The following is an 18,544-nucleotide window of genomic DNA, read 5'->3' as shown; positions in this document are numbered from 1 at the left end:
ACGGAAACCATCAGAATAAATAAACCAGAAAGACTGAGATTCACGAACAGAAATGACTTTGTTCGGATCCTGTCAAAGGAGACTGTTGGACCAGAAGTGCACGCTCTCTTCCGCTCTCATTAGCCTCCATTATTTTGCTTTGATGCTGACTTTGGTGGTAGCCTGTGGTAGCAGCTGACCTCTTGCTAATTAATGGATGAACAACTAATGCTTGTTATTGTGAGTCAGTGGTCTTTAGAGCAGTGGACCACATGCTCACAGAGGCTGCGACTCATTTCAGATCAAAGGTGTTGCGTCCCTTAAACTCATTCAAACGTCTGTTTCAGTTTCAGTGAATCAAAACACACCAATCATGAACACTGGAAACCATTTAGCTGCAAAGTGCACTTGGTGTTTAGTTGTTGTGGGTTTGCGGTGAGCTGCTCTGGTTCAGGGTTCCAGGACACTGTCAAGACTTACTGGTCTGACTGGGAATGGAGCTGGGCCATCATTCCTGGCGTTGCTAACACTGGTGCACGTCCAAGTGTTGTGGGCTGTGAGAAGCCTTCTGTACTCCTAACGCTGTTTTCGCAGTTGTTGGAGTCACAACAGACTTCGTCTCTGTAGGCATGTTCAGTGTGTGCTCCTCTGAAAGTCTCTCCGCTCTCTTGTCGCACCTCTTATCATCCGTGTTACCTGGACGCCAGTGACATGGCGTAACCCCCAGCGTCGCTCCTCCCACGTCAGGTCTATTCAGGCCAGCTGTAAACATGCATAAACATCGTCCTCCCCCACGCCTTCTCTTGTCATGGTCGCCAGATGGCATTCAGGTGAAATGTAATAGTTGTTGAGTAACGACGAGTAGATCATCTTCAGGTTGGTGTTTGCTCAGTCGACGAGGCTTTAAGTGATGCTTCCTGTCGTGTTGTGAATAATGGATCAGAAAGATGCCGACATGTTTCTCGGCGCTGATGTTCTGGCTTTTGATTGGTGTGTTTTCTGTTGCTAGGCACCTTGTCCCCATTCTGGAATATTTTTCTGTGGGGGGCGTTGGGGGTGTTCACTGCCTTACTTCCAGTTTTACCCAAACCGTGGGGTATCCTGTTCTTCCTGGTCTCCCTCATCTTGCGGGCCATCTACACCATGGGCCTGGGTCCCGCTCTCTTACTACTGGGCACCGTCAATGTAAGTCCCTGAAGATGGAACTCTTTGTGGAAGATGAGCGTTCAGCTTGCTGACTCCCTGCGTGGTGTCTCCTCCTACAGCTGTTCAACAAGTTGGTCTTTCTGGTGAGTTTTGTGGGGAACCAGGGAACCTTCACGCGTGGCTACAAAGCGGTTGTCATGGACATGCTGTTCATCTACCACCTGGGCTATGCTGTCATCTGTGTCCTGGGCCTTTTTGTGCACGAGTTCTTCTACAGCTTTTTGGTAAGACATCTTATCACTAGTTGTCACGGAGGGATTGTTGTCCAACACTAAGCTCGATGTTGACCTGTTGAACTCCAACGCAGCTGTTTGACCTGGTGATCCGAGAGGAGACGCTCCTTAACGTCATCAAGAGCGTGACGAGAAATGGCCGCTCTATTATTCTGACAGCTGTTCTGGCCATCTTCCTCGTCTACTTCTTCTCCATCATCGGCTTCCTCTTCCTCAAGGACGACTTCCGCATGGAGGTGGACCGCCTTCCGGCAGCAGGTCAGACACCACAGACCCAGTCCGTGATAGGACTGGCCAAAAAGCATTCCTACAACCCAATGTTCCTGTTACTGTACGTATATTTACTTTATATTGACGAATGGAAGTCTATATTTCATGGACTCAAGGGTGTCAGATGGTTCCGTGCAAGGTCACTGATTTGAGTGCAGCACCTGACTTTTGTATCAGGTCGTCCCCGTGTCTCTCGTCTCCCCTCAGGTCTGCAAGATTCTGTCAATAGTGTATATCTAAGTTCTATATAAGATGCGCTCTAGGAAGAGCTGTTTCCTTGGTAACAGCTACGCTAAGCTGAATACTTCAAGGAAGTCTGGATGCCTTCCTATAGTGTGTAGATGTATCGGGTCTATGCTGTATGTGTACTTCAGACAGAAGTATGTAGATAGCAGGTTATTTTCTGTCATGCAGAGGACACAGTGCCTTTCACCTGAGTTAACCTGCACTCTCTCTCCTCAGTCACATAAGTGTGTGTGTGTATAAGTATAAATATATGTGTGTAAATATATGTATATGTGTGTATACATGCATACATACATATATATGTCATATATATATGCACACATACATACATGTATATGTAATATATACAGTATATGTATATACAGTATATCCATATATTACATATACGTGTGTGTATATATATATATTACATATACATTTGTGTGGGTGTGTGTGTGTGTGTGTACTTGGAGCCTGTAGGTATACGTACACAGACACATGTTTTGATAACACGGATGTGCGTGGGTGTGTTAATGAGCTCTTACGGTCAGGACAGACAACCTGCTAGCACATGTGCACCTGTTGCATAACCTGGTGGCCGCGCCATCCTGTGTTTTGCTGAATAGAACACAGCGGACACGACAGAGCGCTGTGGCTTATGTAACCAGCTGGGCTCGCAGCTCGCTCGCTCAGGCTGAGCAGAGAACCCTCTCCTTCTGGCTGCTGCCGCTGCCGCAGTTGGTGCTGCCGCTGCTGATGCGGCGGCCACCACCTCGGGGCCCTGCGCCCCACCGCAGCACTTTTACCACTGCCTTCTTCTTCCTGTCCCACCTCTTGCGCCCCAGCCCCCTGACAGTGTGGCGTTCCCCTGCTTTGCTTGAGCGGATCCCTCTCCGCTCCTCTGCTGCTCTGCTGATGTGCAAGTGATTTGTTCAGGTTTTTTCAGCAACACTTCACCACCCACCCAGCAGCTGCGGCCTCCGTTTACATAATGTCTGACTGTTTCCCGCCGCTGCTTATTGGATGGAGGAGAAGTTGTAATGACGTTTTAGTAGCTGCTTCTCTTTACATCGTCTCTGTACATGAATCATGACTGGACTAATATAATGTTCACATTTGTTTGTAGGAAAAGGGGATTTGTTGAGTAACACTAGAAGTGCAGAGTCGTGTATGAAGGACAGCTGCCCTGTTTTCTCCCCTCAGCCTGTTGCTGGTAAGTTTTAGCTTTGACTTTTGTGACATGGATTTTATTTGACTTCCTTTTTATCCTATTTTATTTACTTTTATCTTAAGAGTTGAGGGTTTGTCACTTGACTGGCTTGAGGCGGTGTCTGTGTGACCTTTTCAGCTGTTCTCAGTTCCTGAAAGACTCCTCAGTCGCACACACACAAGCACACACACACACACACACACACACACACATCGGCCTCCACTCAAAGGTGCTTGATGAGGTAGAGGGGGTGAGTCACGCTGCTGCTTGTTGTGCTGAGTCTCCATGGATCACCTGCATGATCGGGGCACACGTGTGATCTCATCCTTTACCTCAGGCTTCCTGCTCTTTACATCATTTCCTGTTTCCAGTGGCATCTGCTTCCAGAACCCGCACATCTCAGATTCACTCTCTGTCCTTTATACCTGCTTCATGGGTGGTATCACTTTTGTCTTCACATTTTAGGAGGACTTGATCTTTAGTCACACCGTCACTGGGTGACTCATGTCTCGTTGTTTGGTCATGTGAGGGAGCTGGATTTTCCTCAGATGTCACACACACACACACACACACACACACACACACACGCATACACACACTCCCTCAGTTAATTTGAACACAAATTAGATTATATCTGGATTAATTGTAGATGACATCATTCTGAGATTTTGCAGTAGGAGTTACTGAAATGTCTTTGAATAATAAACCAAGATGCTGTGGTGAAGAATATTTGAAATATTCTTGAAATAAGAGGTTTTAGGTGTTCAGATAGCTTCTGCTGCACGTGATTGTCCTCTTCAAGGTTGGACATTTCTTGCAACCAAGTCATTTTCTACATTCCCGTGGCTGTAGATGGGGACGATGGGATCGAGCGGGTGTGCGACACTCTGCTCATGTGCATCATCACAGTGTTGAACCAGGGGCTGCGGAATGGAGGTGGAGTGGGAGATATCCTCAGAAGACCCTCTAAAGCGGTAGGAGAACCTCCCTGTTCACCATTTTTCCAAATTATACACTTAACATCTGTCTCTGTATGTGGAACAATACAGCTGTGAGTGCTCTGCCAGCTGTTAGAGGAACTGGGGAGTTTGGCATTCAGAGTTAATTAGTTGTGTAATCCAACCATCCAGGAGCCTCTGTTTGCAGCCCGGGTGGTTTACGACCTGCTGTTCTTCTTCGTTGTCATCATCATTGTTCTCAACCTGATCTTTGGTGTCATCATCGACACCTTCGCTGACTTGAGGAGTGAGAAACAGAGGAAGGAGGAGATCCTGAAAACCACGTGTTTCATCTGTGGTGTGTATGACCTCCTGCTCCACTCAGCAGCCAGTCAAAACATGGCGAATGACGGTTAACGGCCCAGGAGCCGGATATCAAACAGAGCAACTGTCTTTCAGGGCTGGAAAGAGACAAGTTTGACAACAAGACGGTGTCCTTCGAGGAGCACATCAAATCTGAACACAACATGTGGCACTACCTTTACTTCCTGGTTCTGGTGAGGGTGAAGGACCTGACTGAATACACTGGCCCAGAGAGCTACGTCGCCCAGATGATAATGGTCAGTAGACCACACACACACACACACACACACACGTAATTGTAATGGCCATCTGTAATCTTCAAATTGCAGGATGGTGCATAGTTAGTTAAAGGCAGTCAAATACTGCAGAGTCGTCCTGTCTGCACACGAACCTCACAAAACCACACTAAATAAGGTTTTCATTGAAAATGATGTCACCAGCAGAACATGGCGAGCTTCAGGAGGAAGACACTGGCATTCACTGCCTTTGCTGTGCATCAGAAGTTGCATCTTGGTTCGATAAATTTGCTCTAAATCACTTTTTTCTATGTGCAAAATGGCTCTCTGATTGCAGACTCTGGGCTTGTGCGTCACTCGCTTGTTGTTGTCCTGGGAGCAGGAACACATCCTTCTCGTATTTGGATGGTGAGCCTTGTCAGCCAGCATGGTCGTGTTTTAGTTGTGGTGTTGTGGAGTTGTGCAGCCTTCCGTAGTCAGCAGACTCCTGCAGGTTGTTTGGCACCAGCGGTCCCAGGCTGAGCCTCCAGGTTTGAGCCTCACGTCCTCGTCTACTCTCCCTTCCGTCGCTGCTGGAGCGGGAAGGTCTCTGTGCTCAGGTAGCCTTCATGCTGCCGAGTGTGGTTCAACAGTTATTAAACCCGGTCCGGCTCTGCTATCATCAATGCACCAACTTGCTGCACGGATACGCAGACGTGAAGTTGAAGGGTGCAGTGGCAACTCAAGGTGTTGCTGTTAGGTTAATGGATTCAAATGAAGCCTCTGAGCACGATGGAACATTTTGTGATTAACATTCAGCCATGATGGTCATATTTTAATGAGCACTTTGCATGACAAACAGGTGACAGAAATGGAATTAATATTCTGGAGCAGGTCTTCCAACAGGTTGGTCCTCTGACGCCAAGGTGTCTGTGTGCGATGAAGTCATGATGAGTCAGGAGTTTATGCTGCAGAGCTGAGCGTCTCACTGAGGAACAGCCAGACTAACCCACTTTTCAGACTACAAATATGTAACGAACATCCTGCCGAACTCGGTGGAGTTGAGAAGACTAAAGTCTTCAGATGAGGAAATCTCAAGAACCGCTTCATGGCATCTTAGAGTTTTTCCCTCGTTGCCAACATGCAGGTAAAAGTTTCCACATATCCATTAAACTACTTCTCCATCTACTGATGGAATAAAGTGACACTCATAATCCCATGACTCTGTCTTTGTTAGCATGCTAGATTAGCATTCAGCCCTGTGCTTCACCTGCTAGCATGTCTGTAGATGCGTTCCTCCACTAACAAGGTTGTTCGGTGTTGCTGTTCCACCTGTCAGCAGGATGATCAGGATGCTGCAACAACTACATCATTTTCATGAAGCTTGATGGGGGGTGGGGGTCATGGGCTGTTAAATTTTGAGGCATCTGGACATTTTTAGGAATGTCTATGTAAATAATGTATGGCCCCTGATGGAGGGCTGTGCTCTGGGAGGTCACTGCTCCAGCGGTTAGTCTTGTTAACGTGTCCCTGGAGAGCTGCACCACCTCATGGGTGAACTTCTGGTAAACTGCCGGAGGCTCCGTGAAGTCAAACCTTGATCCTCTCACGTCCAGAAAACAGTTCGCACAAGAGGGGAGATGGAAAACAGCTCAGTGGGAGGGTCCCTGGTGCTGGTCTTCGCCTGCCTCGAGTAGGTGTGTGTGTGTGTGTGTGTGTGTGTGTGTGTGTGTGTGTGTGTGTGTGTGTGTGTGTGTGTGTGTGTGTGTGTGTGTGTGTGTGTGTGTGTGTGAGAGAGAGAGAGAGAGACTCCACTTGTTGAGTTGAGGTCTGCATTCTAATTTACTACTGTAACACACTGCTGTCTCCTGGCGACTCATAATGATGGCGTCTGCTTTGATGGGACGGAGTGAGCAGGATCGTGTTACACTGTGTGTTGGTGGGCTGTGCAGACGGCTGTGAGTGAGTCGGTGTTTGTGTGTACAATGATAGCAGCTACAGGCCCAGCAGGTACTGCAGCAGCCACAGCGCTCTTACATAACCCATCTCAAGTGGCCTGCTAATAGCTCAGCCTGCCTGGCACGTGTCCTGTCCCTTTCCTCCTCACAAACACACACACACACCGTCACATTATGAACCAGTCATTGACTTTACAACACACATGTGACACACTGTAACAAAACAGCAGCAGACGTGGCTGAGTGGAGAAGGAGCTGGCAGAGGTCAACTTCTGCTTGCTAGATTTGGAATCTTTCAACTAACAGCTCAATTTTAGAAGTGTGTGTGTGTGTGTGTGTGTGTGTGTGTGTGTGTCTTTATTTAAGTTAAGTGATACTCTAATTTGTGGGGTGCTATCGTGTCTGTCTCCTCTCCTCTGGTTGGTGGTTCTGTGAGCCTGAGCGTCGACACCTGGAGCTCCGTTCAGGTTCAGTCAAACTCCGGATGAGCCTGAATGTTACATGAAGGATCCCTGAACTGCTCTTCTACCAGGAGAGCTCCTGATTTCATGGTTGAAGCTTTTGTTTCGGGGGTTCAGTTTTTGTTTCTTGAGGAGCATCAAAAGTCGAACAACTTTTTTCCAGCGTGAATGATAATGAATAAGTTTAGTGCTCCGCTGGTGTTTTCTGTTAGCAGGACGACAACAGCCTTCCAGCCTGATTCTCACCAGGCGCAAGAAAAACCTGTTAAATCGTGTTACAGGTTTGTTAGACGGAGACGTTTTTCTGAATTGGTCGGGAAGGATGTCCTCCTGAAACCGATCGTGCTGGATTGATTCTCTCCTGGGGATTTTTGTGCCGTGACAAACAATTGTGGTCTCATACGGCTCTTGTCCCTCTGTTTGCTGGATTACGCAGTAACCACCGGGACTACCAGTCACATCGGGGGCAGGTGCGGGATTTTTGTGGTGTTTTATTTAATATTGCAAGAAAAAAAAGTCCATTGTTTTTCTTATGGATAAAATCCAGGCATATTAGCTGTCAACACATCTGTTGATGTGTTGAATTTGTTTGGGTCCTGATTAAGTTTATTGAAGAGTGGCCTAGTGACCCCAAGGGTGGTGCTGCTATCCCAGTCCCCTTCTTTAACAAATATATTTTTAATTTATGAGCAGGAATGTCTCCACGATATCTAAAACCAACTTGTCTGTTGAGAAATCAGAATCCGCTGCATGTCCTCTGACACCGTACCAACCCTACGTTGATAAAACGATAAATTCTTCACGTTCCAGACGCTGCATCCTTCAAGTGTTCAGCTGTGGAACTCTGGCGGCTGCTCTCAGGTGCAGCGCTGCTCAGTGCATTTCAGACGGTTTACATGGTTTCCAGACATTTCACAAAATCAGTCATAATTGTGAGAGTTGCATATAATTTCATCTCAAACATTTTGGCAAGGCAAGGCAGTTTTATTTGTAGAGCCTGTTTTTACCAAGTTTGTTTCCAGGGCCTCACATGGCATCATAACAAGATCCTCTTCACATCATATCACATCGACTGAGGAGAAACTCCATAGAAAACCTCAAACAGGGAAAACTGGGAGAAAGCTCAGGGTGAGGAGGGGAGGAGGATCCCTCACCCAGGACATTTTGGCCATGAATGGCACACACGGCTCTGGAAGCTTGCTGCTCCTGGTTCCTTGGAGCGGTGCTGCATTCGAGGTGGTTGTGTCTATTTACAGCAGCAACGTGACTTCTTTGGTCCGTGTGGCAGCTTCCTGCACATCCAGTACAGTACGTGCACATACTGTATGTAGTGAAGTGCAGCATTGGCGGCATCGTGGTGACGTCAGCAGAGTGAGAAGCACATGAAGGTTTGTGAATTCATGCTCACTGAGGTGTTGAAATTGATCAGTGGAGCAACACTGAAGCCAAGTCTTTCAGCCCATACAGCACACAGTAGACTACTGTAGTAGGGATGAATAGCAACAAGACGTGGATGGGAAAGTTCACGTTGTGTACAGTCACAGTTGATCACAGTAATCTAGCGGTGACACAGCAGGAGTGAGCGTGGCTCAAACAGGATGTTGCATTCACCACTCGATGAACCAGATCACTGGTGAGAGCTTGTTAATCAGGACATCAGTGATGCATGTGGGAGCTCCGTCCCTGAGTTCTCATAGACTTCGCTGTGTTTTTGAAGCTGTGGGAAAGATGACTTACTTTTCATTTTGGTCAAGTCCTTGATGCCAAAGGGACAAATCAGGCCCAGGTTTACAAATGACTCGATAGCTGTGTGATGGCACACACAGTGGACAGTTGGAGGAAGTGGAACGTTACTGGAGTTCAATTGTCCTGAGTAAGATTGACTTGGTTTTACAGTTACTGCACAAGAACCACCGATAAAACAACTTGAATTCACTGTCGCTAAAGTAGAAAGGAGCAGTGGCACAAAAGGTAATTGAAGAGTTGCATTCTATAGAATGTTCAGATAAAATTCAAATTACACGGTCCACACAAAGATGAGCGTTGATGTAGCATGCTAACCCCAGCGTCCAAGCTATCTTGTAGCTGTGTGGCCTGACAGACCCAAACAAGGGCAGTCAGTCAGCGATGAGCAGCACCGCGACAACGGATCGACACGACCGATGGAATCAGTCAGGAGGGGCTGGAAATGCATGAAACCCAGTGAACAGATTGAACAGCCTCTTCACACCCCACATGACACAGCATCGCACATACACACTTGCACACATGCGCACTTACACACTTGCACACATTCGCACGTACACATTTGCATACATACACACATGCGCACATACACACATGCGCACATACACACATGCGCACATACACACTTGCGCACATGCGCACATACACACTTGCATACATACACACATGCGCACATACACACTTGCATACATACGCACATGCGCACATACACACTTGCATACATACGCACATGCGCACATACACACTTGCGCACATACACACATGCGCACATACACACTTGCGCACATACACACTTGCGCACATGCGCACATACACACTTGCATACATACACATGCGCACATACACACTTGCATACATACGCACATGCGCACATACACACTTGCACACATGCCCACATACACACTTGCACACATGCGCACATACACATTTGCATACATACGCACATGCGCACATACACACTTGCACACATGCCCACATACACACTTGCACACATGCGCACATACACACTTGCGCACATACACACATGCGCACATACACACTTGCGCACATACACACTTGCGCACATGCGCACATACACACTTGCATACATACACACATGCGCACATACACACTTGCATACATACACACATGCGCACATACACACTTACGCACATGCGCACATACACACTTGCGCACATACACACATGCGCACATACACACTTGCGCACATACACACTTGCGCACATACACACTTGCATACATACACATGCGCACATACACACTTGCATACATACACATGCGCACATACACACTTGCATACATATGCACATGCGCACATACACACTTGCGCACATACACACATGCGCACATACACACTTGCACAACTGCGCACATACACACTTGCATACATACACAAATGCGCACATACACACTTGCGCACATACACACTTGCACACATGCGCACGTACACGCATACATACGCACATGCGCACGTACACACTTGCGCACGTACACACATGCGCACATACACACTTGCACGCATGCGCACATACACACTTGCATACATACACACATGCGCACATACGCACTTGCACACATGCGCACATACACACATGCGCACTTGCACACATGAGCACATGCGCACGTACACACTTGCATACATACACACATGCACACATACGCACATGCGCACGTACACACTTGCATACGCACATGCGCACATACACACTTGCATACATACGCACATGCACACTTGCGCACATACACACATGCGCACATACACACTTGCATACATATGCACATGTGCACATACACACTTGCGCACATACACACATGCGCACATACACACTTGCACAAATGCGCACATACACACTTGCATACATACGCGCAAATGCGCACATACACACTTGCGCACACACACATGCGCACATACACACTTGCATACATGAGCACATGCGCACGCACACACTTGTATACATACACATGCGCACATACACACTTGTGCACGTACACACATGCGCACATACACACTTGCGCACATACACACTTGCGCACATGCGCACATACACACTTTCATACATACACACATGCGCACATACGCACATGCGCACATACACACTTGCATACATACGCACATGCACACTTGCGCACATACACACATGCGCACATACACACTTGCATACATACGCACATGCGCACATACACACTTGCGCACATACACACATGCGCACATACACACTTGCACACCTGCGCACATGCACACTTGCATACATACGCACATGCACACTTGCATACATGCACACATGCGCAAATACGCTCATGCGCACATACACACTTGCACACATGCGCACATACACACATGCGCACATACGTACTTGCACACATGCGCACATATGCACTTGCACACATGCGCACATAGACACATGCGCACATGTGCACGTACACACTTGCATACATGAGCACATGCGCACGTACACACTTGCATACATACACATGCGCACATACACACTTGCGCACATACACACATGCGCACATACACACTTGCACACATGCGCACTTGCATACATGCGCAAATGCGCACATACACACTTGCGCACACACACATGCGCACATACGCACTTGTACACATGCGCACCTAGACACATGTGCACTTACACACTTGCACACATGCGCACATACACACTTGCGCACATAAACACATGTGCACATACACGCTTGCACATATGTGCACATACACATTTGCACACATGCGCACATAGACACATGCGCACTTGCACACATGAGCACATGTGCATGTACACACTTGCATACATGAGCACATGCGCACGTACACACTTGCATACATACAAACATGCGCACATAAACACTTGCGCACATACACACATGCGCACATACACACTTGCGCACATACACACTTGCGCACATACACACTTGCATACATACACACATGCGCACATACGCACTTGCATACATACGCACATGCGCACATACGCACTTGCACACATGCGCACATACACACATGCGCACATACGCACTTGCACACATGCGCACCTAGACACATGCGCACTTGCACACATGCACACATACACACTTGCGCACATAAACACATGCGCACATACACGCTTGCACACATGCGCACATACACGCTTGCGCACATACACACATGCGCACATACACACATGCGCACATACACACTTGCACACATACATACATGCACACATACACACTTGCGCACATACGCACTTGCACATACACACTTGCGCACATACACGCTTGCACATATGCGCACATACACGCTTGCACATATGTGCACATACACATTTGCACACATGCGCACATACGCACTTGCACACATAGACGCGTATACACACTTACACACATACACACATGTATACACACACAAACACACACATACACACATATACATAGACTTACACACATACACACTTACATACACACCTGTATACAAACACTTACACATATATATACACTTACACGCATATACACTTACATACACACACTTACACACATATATACACTTACACGCACGTATACACACGTATACACACTTACACACACGTATAAACACACATATACACACTTACACACATGTACACACTTACACCCATACACACACGTATACACACCCATACAAACACGTATACACACACATACACACACACACGTATACACACTTACACCCATACACACGCGTATACACACTTACACACACGTATACACACACTTATACACATTTACACACTTACACCCATACACACACGTATACACACATACACGCGCGTATACACACATACACACATGTATACACACACTTACACACGTATACACACACTTACACACGTATACACACTTACACACGTATACACACTTACACCCATACACACACGTATACACACATACACGCGAGTATACACACATACACACATATACACACTGACACACGCGTATACACACGTATACACACTTACACACACGTATACACACATACACACACTTATACACACTTATACACACGTATACACACATACACGCGCGTATACACACATACACACACGTATACACACTTACACACACTTATACACACGTATACACACATACACACAAGTATACACAGAAGTATTCACACATACACACACTTATACACACGTATACACACATACACACATATACACACATACACACATACACACACAAATACACACGTTTACACACATACACACAAGTATACACACACTTATACACACGTATACACACATACACACAAGTATACACAGAAGTATTCACACATACACACACTTATACACACGTATACACACATACACACAAGTATACACACATACACACACTTATACACACGTATACACACATACACGCGCGTATACACACATACACACATGTATACACACACTTACACACGTATACACACACTTACACACGTATACACACTTACACACGTATACACACTTACACCCATACACACACGTATACACACATACACGCGAGTATACACACATACACACATATACACACTGACACACGCGTATACACACGTATACACACTTACACACACGTATACACACATACACACACTTATACACACGTATACACACATACACGCGCGTATACACACATACACACACATATACACACTGACACACGCGTATACACACGTATACACACTTACACACACGTATACACACATACACACACTTATACACACGTATACACACATACACGCGCGTATACACACATACACACACGTATACACACTTACACACACTTATACACACGTATACACACATACACACAAGTATACACAGAAGTATTCACACATACACACACTTATACACACGTATACACACTTACACACATATACACACATATACACACATACACACACAAATACACACTTATACACACGTTTACACACATACACACAAGTATACACACACTTATACACACGTATACACACATACACACAAGTATACACAGAAGTATTCACACATACACACACTTATACACACATACACGCGAGTATACACACATACACACATATACACACTGACACACGCGTATACACACGTATACACACTTACACACACGTATACACACATACACACACTTATACACACGTATACACACATACACGCGCGTATACACACATACACACACGTATACACACTTACACACACTTATACACACGTATACACACATACACACAAGTATACACAGAAGTATTCACACATACACACACTTATACACACGTATACACACATACACACATATACACACATACACACATACACACACAAATACACACGTTTACACACATACACACAAGTATACACACACTTATACACACGTATACACACATACACACAAGTATACACAGAAGTATTCACACATACACACACTTATACACACGTATACACACATACACACAAGTATACACACATACACACACTTATACACACGTATACACACATACACGCGCGTATACACACATACACACATGTATACACACACTTACACACGTATACACACACTTACACACGTATACACACTTACACACGTATACACACTTACACCCATACACACACGTATACACACATACACGCGAGTATACACACATACACACATATACACACTGACACACGCGTATACACACGTATACACACTTACACACACGTATACACACATACACACACTTATACACACGTATACACACATACACGCGCGTATACACACATACACACACGTATACACACTTACACACACTTATACACACGTATACACACATACACACAAGTATACACAGAAGTATTCACACATACACACACTTATACACACGTATACACACTTACACACATATACACACATATACACACATACACACACAAATACACACTTATACACACGTTTACACACATACACACAAGTATACACACACTTATACACACGTATACACACATACACACAAGTATACACAGAAGTATTCACACATACACACACTTATACACACGTATACACACATACACACAAGTATACACACATACACACACTTATACACACGTATACACACATACACACAAGTATACACAGAAGTATTCACACATACACACACTTATACACACGTATACACACATACACACAAGTATACACACATACACACACGTATACACACTTACACACATATACACACATACACACACAAATACACACTTATACACACGTTTACACACATACACACAAGTATACACACACTTATACACACGTATACACACATACACACAAGTATACACAGAAGTATTCACACATACACACACTTATACACACGTATACACACATACACACAAGTATACACACATACACACACGTATACACACTTACACACATATACACACATACACACACAAATACACACTTATACACACGTTTACACACATACACACAAGTATACACACATACACACAAGTATACACACTTATACACACAAGTATACACACATACACACAAGTATACACACTTATACACACGTATACACACATACACACAAGTATTCACACATACACACACGTATACACACATACACACACGTATACACACTTAAACACATATCATAGCAGGCACCCCAGCTGCTCTGGTGGAGTCCCTGAGGCGGCCCAGAGGTGACCCCTCGATCAGAGTAGAAATGGCGTCTAACCAAACCTAGCACCCAGGGAGCCCTCCCTCAGGGGGGGGTCAAGCTAGCATCCAGGGAGCCCTCCCTCTGGGGGGTCAAGCTAGCACCCAGGTAGCCCTCCCCCTGGGGGGTCAAGCTAGCCGTTGCAGTCTCACATCTGATGATAGGTTTCCCGCCATCTGTGACCTGCTGAATGGTTCTGAAGGTCTCACCTTTAAATCAGTTACCATTTTTGTCTTTTAGTAACCTAAAATTATCAGAGGGGCGGCGTGGCTCAGCGGTAGATCGGCCGTCTAGCAACCGAAGGGTCGCTGGGTCAATCCCCACTTCCCCCGGTGACCATGTCCAAGTGTCCTTGAGCGAGACACTGAACCCCTGATTGCTCCTGATGGATGGAAAGGATGACACAGCTCAGTGCCTAGAGTGACAGCCCAGGGCCTTTCCTGAACCGGGATTCTGATCTGATGTTCTAAGTCATCGCTTCACCCTCTAACGATGCTGGGAATGTCCAGATGCTTCTGAAAGTGATGTTGTGCTCGTGAGCAGGTTTGTGAATCTAGATTGGAGCTGGAATCCTTCGCCACTCCCTACTAGACGTGAGTGTCTCACTATGCAAGGTGTGATGAACACAATCATTTAAAAAACAAACTCATGCACACATCCCACATGCCTCTCTTCTTTCTGTCCTTTGAGTCTCACACTCCGATCAGTTGTTCTCTCCCTGAAGTCTGTTCTTATATAAGAGTAGGTGGGAGCCTACCTCACTCCTCCCACTGGGCACACTGGTGCCAGTCAAATCTGCTCTCAGCACATTTCAAACATCTTCATCTGAAGAACTGGCCAAGGAATGTTACCCCAGATCAGCTGATGCCATTCAGTCTTTCTGAGACCTGTCCTGCTTTCAGAGACACATGACAGTGTGGTTGGAGATGAACGTATCCATGCAGACATCAGCACGTGCACGCACACCACAAACACACACACACACACACACACACAAATATAAAAGCACTTTCCACAACAGCTCAATTACATATGACAGGAGCGTCATTTTTTGTTCTTGTGGCTTCACTGATGGTCAGAAATGGTAGAGAGGCAGTTAATTCCCTGAGTGTCTTAGGTTTTCCATGTGAACGCACACACACACACACACACACACACACACACACACACACACACACACACACTCCCTGAAGTCCTAGTCGTGTTCTTGATGGATGACAGTGGCTCCTCCCCACATTACCGGTGTGTTGTGAAGTGGATGTGAACTGAGATGCCAGTTACTCTTCATGAAGTGTCATCTGCCATATCCAAGACAGAAGTGCTGGATCCAGTCCTGGACGCCGCCTGGAACCTTCACACCAGTTCCTGAGACGCTCCTCCTGAGTCGGCTCTATTTCAGGCTTTTCTTCATGTCCCTGTTCTCATCGTTGTTCTCTGTTTCCCTCCCCAGGAGAAGAACTTGGAGTGGTTCCCCCGGATGAGAGCCATGTCTCTGGTGAGCAGCGAGGCTGACAGCGAGCAGAATGAGATGCGCTCTCTGCAGGAGAAGCTGGACAGCACCGTCACTCTGGTCGCTCAGCTCTCAGGCCAGCTGGCTGAGCTGAAGGAACAGGTAGAGTTTCTGAATAACATCTCCTGCAGCTGCTCGGGCGACCGCAGCGCATGGGCTGTTCTCGTCACGTGCTACTCAACCTTGAGACTCCTAAAAGTACCTGGAGGGCAAGAGGTCACATGGGAGCGGCATCGTCCGCCTCTGTCAGCGGGTCTGTGTAGCCCTGTATGCAGTGGTACATGAACTCTGTTTGACCTGTGGGGTCTTGGGTGCAGCGCGACAGGTGACTGTCATGTCAGGCGTCACCACCTCTGAGCCCCCAGAGAGCCTCTGGCTGTTGGGATGACTGTGCTGCTGCCGTGCAGCTGATCACCTGCCTCCTCTGCATGTGATTCCAGTCACAGGCCTGTCCTTGTTCCTCTCTGACAGATGTGTCAGAACAGCGCCTGCTGGGGAGGATCACACTCCCGACAAACAAGACAACAACCTCTGTCGACCCCAGGCAGCGGTGCAGTGTCAGACACCTCCCTGTGACTGTAGGGTTAACCCCTAACGTCCTCTAACAGCTACGTGCTGCTGAAGTGCCCCTGAGCACAACCCCCACCCCCAAACCTGCAGGGTCAACCGGGGTTGTTTTGTCATGACTGTGACGGCATCATTCTGAGGTCACGGGTGTAGTCCGGGTGTCGCTCCATTATAAAAACAAGTTGAAGCGTGGAGGGTGGTGAGGGTGCGTGCGTGTGCGTGTGTATGTGCGCGTGCATGTGTGTGTGGGGTTCCTCAGGAAAACGCTGTCAGCGTCTGTTTTATTAATGAGATCAAGTTTCAGTCTCGTCCTCTCATTAAGGTCCCTTCTGTTACGACAGGTTGACATAAACACGCTCCCTGACCTCGCTCAATTTATCTGATAAAAGATCAGCACATGGTGTCCCTGTAGTGATAACACACGCCAAGGCAAATGTGGCGAACATCCCTCATCATCATTTGTGACGTCATCACTTACGCCCCTTCAGTTGGGATGGTTGCAGGACAACCAGCTGCCTCTGATTCATGAAACGTCCCACAGACACACAACATCCACTGCAGGTCAGCGTGCACATGAACACACCCGCACACCACCGTGTCCTCTCATGTAGTTTCAGGGGACATCTTGGTTTCCAGTAACCACGGTGGCGCTGATCATATTTGCATACAGCGACGGACGGCGTTCATCTCTTCGGGAACATGTCAGTCCGATGTTGCTGCCCAGCAAGTAGATCAGTAGGAAGCAGAGTGATTGGGATCTGGAGGGAAACTCATGTATTCTGTCTGAGTGCCTCCGTCCCCCAGGAGAGCTCTAGAGAGCCGGCGTTTTACCTGCTGTACAAACTCCAATGGACAAACACTGTAATTAAGTGGCAACATAGTAGGAACATCGTGTTTTCCATCTAAACCTGTGAACAGTGATGGGTGCAGTTTGGAGCAGTGTGTACTCAACATGCCAAACTGAAGACCGTGTTGTTG

General features: G+C 46.7%; 1 protein-coding gene across 2 annotated transcripts in view; it reads left to right on the top strand.

Moving 5' to 3' along the window:
• itpr2 (inositol 1,4,5-trisphosphate receptor, type 2) overlaps positions 1-18,544 on the top strand; it is a 56,468-nt gene that overhangs the window by 36,811 nt on the left and 1,113 nt on the right. For both annotated transcript variants that reach the window (XM_086208052.1, XM_086208051.1), the window contains exons 49-56: positions 989-1,164; positions 1,245-1,409; positions 1,493-1,676; positions 3,040-3,126; positions 3,976-4,097; positions 4,254-4,419; positions 4,521-4,681; positions 16,940-17,101. In XM_086208052.1, the coding sequence (XP_086064178.1) occupies positions 989-1,164; positions 1,245-1,409; positions 1,493-1,676; positions 3,040-3,126; positions 3,976-4,097; positions 4,254-4,419; positions 4,521-4,681; positions 16,940-17,101 (1,223 nt within the window). The remainder of the gene's footprint in view (positions 1-988; positions 1,165-1,244; positions 1,410-1,492; positions 1,677-3,039; positions 3,127-3,975; positions 4,098-4,253; positions 4,420-4,520; positions 4,682-16,939; positions 17,102-18,544) is intronic.

The sequence above is a fragment of the Aulostomus chinensis genome, chromosome 7, assembly GCF_037954235.1.
Source record: "Aulostomus chinensis isolate RoL2024-O1b breed Wild chromosome 7, RoL_Achi_v1.0, whole genome shotgun sequence".
Lineage (NCBI taxonomy): Eukaryota > Metazoa > Chordata > Actinopteri > Syngnathiformes > Aulostomidae > Aulostomus > Aulostomus chinensis.
This window is presented reverse-complemented; position numbering and strand designations above follow the sequence as displayed.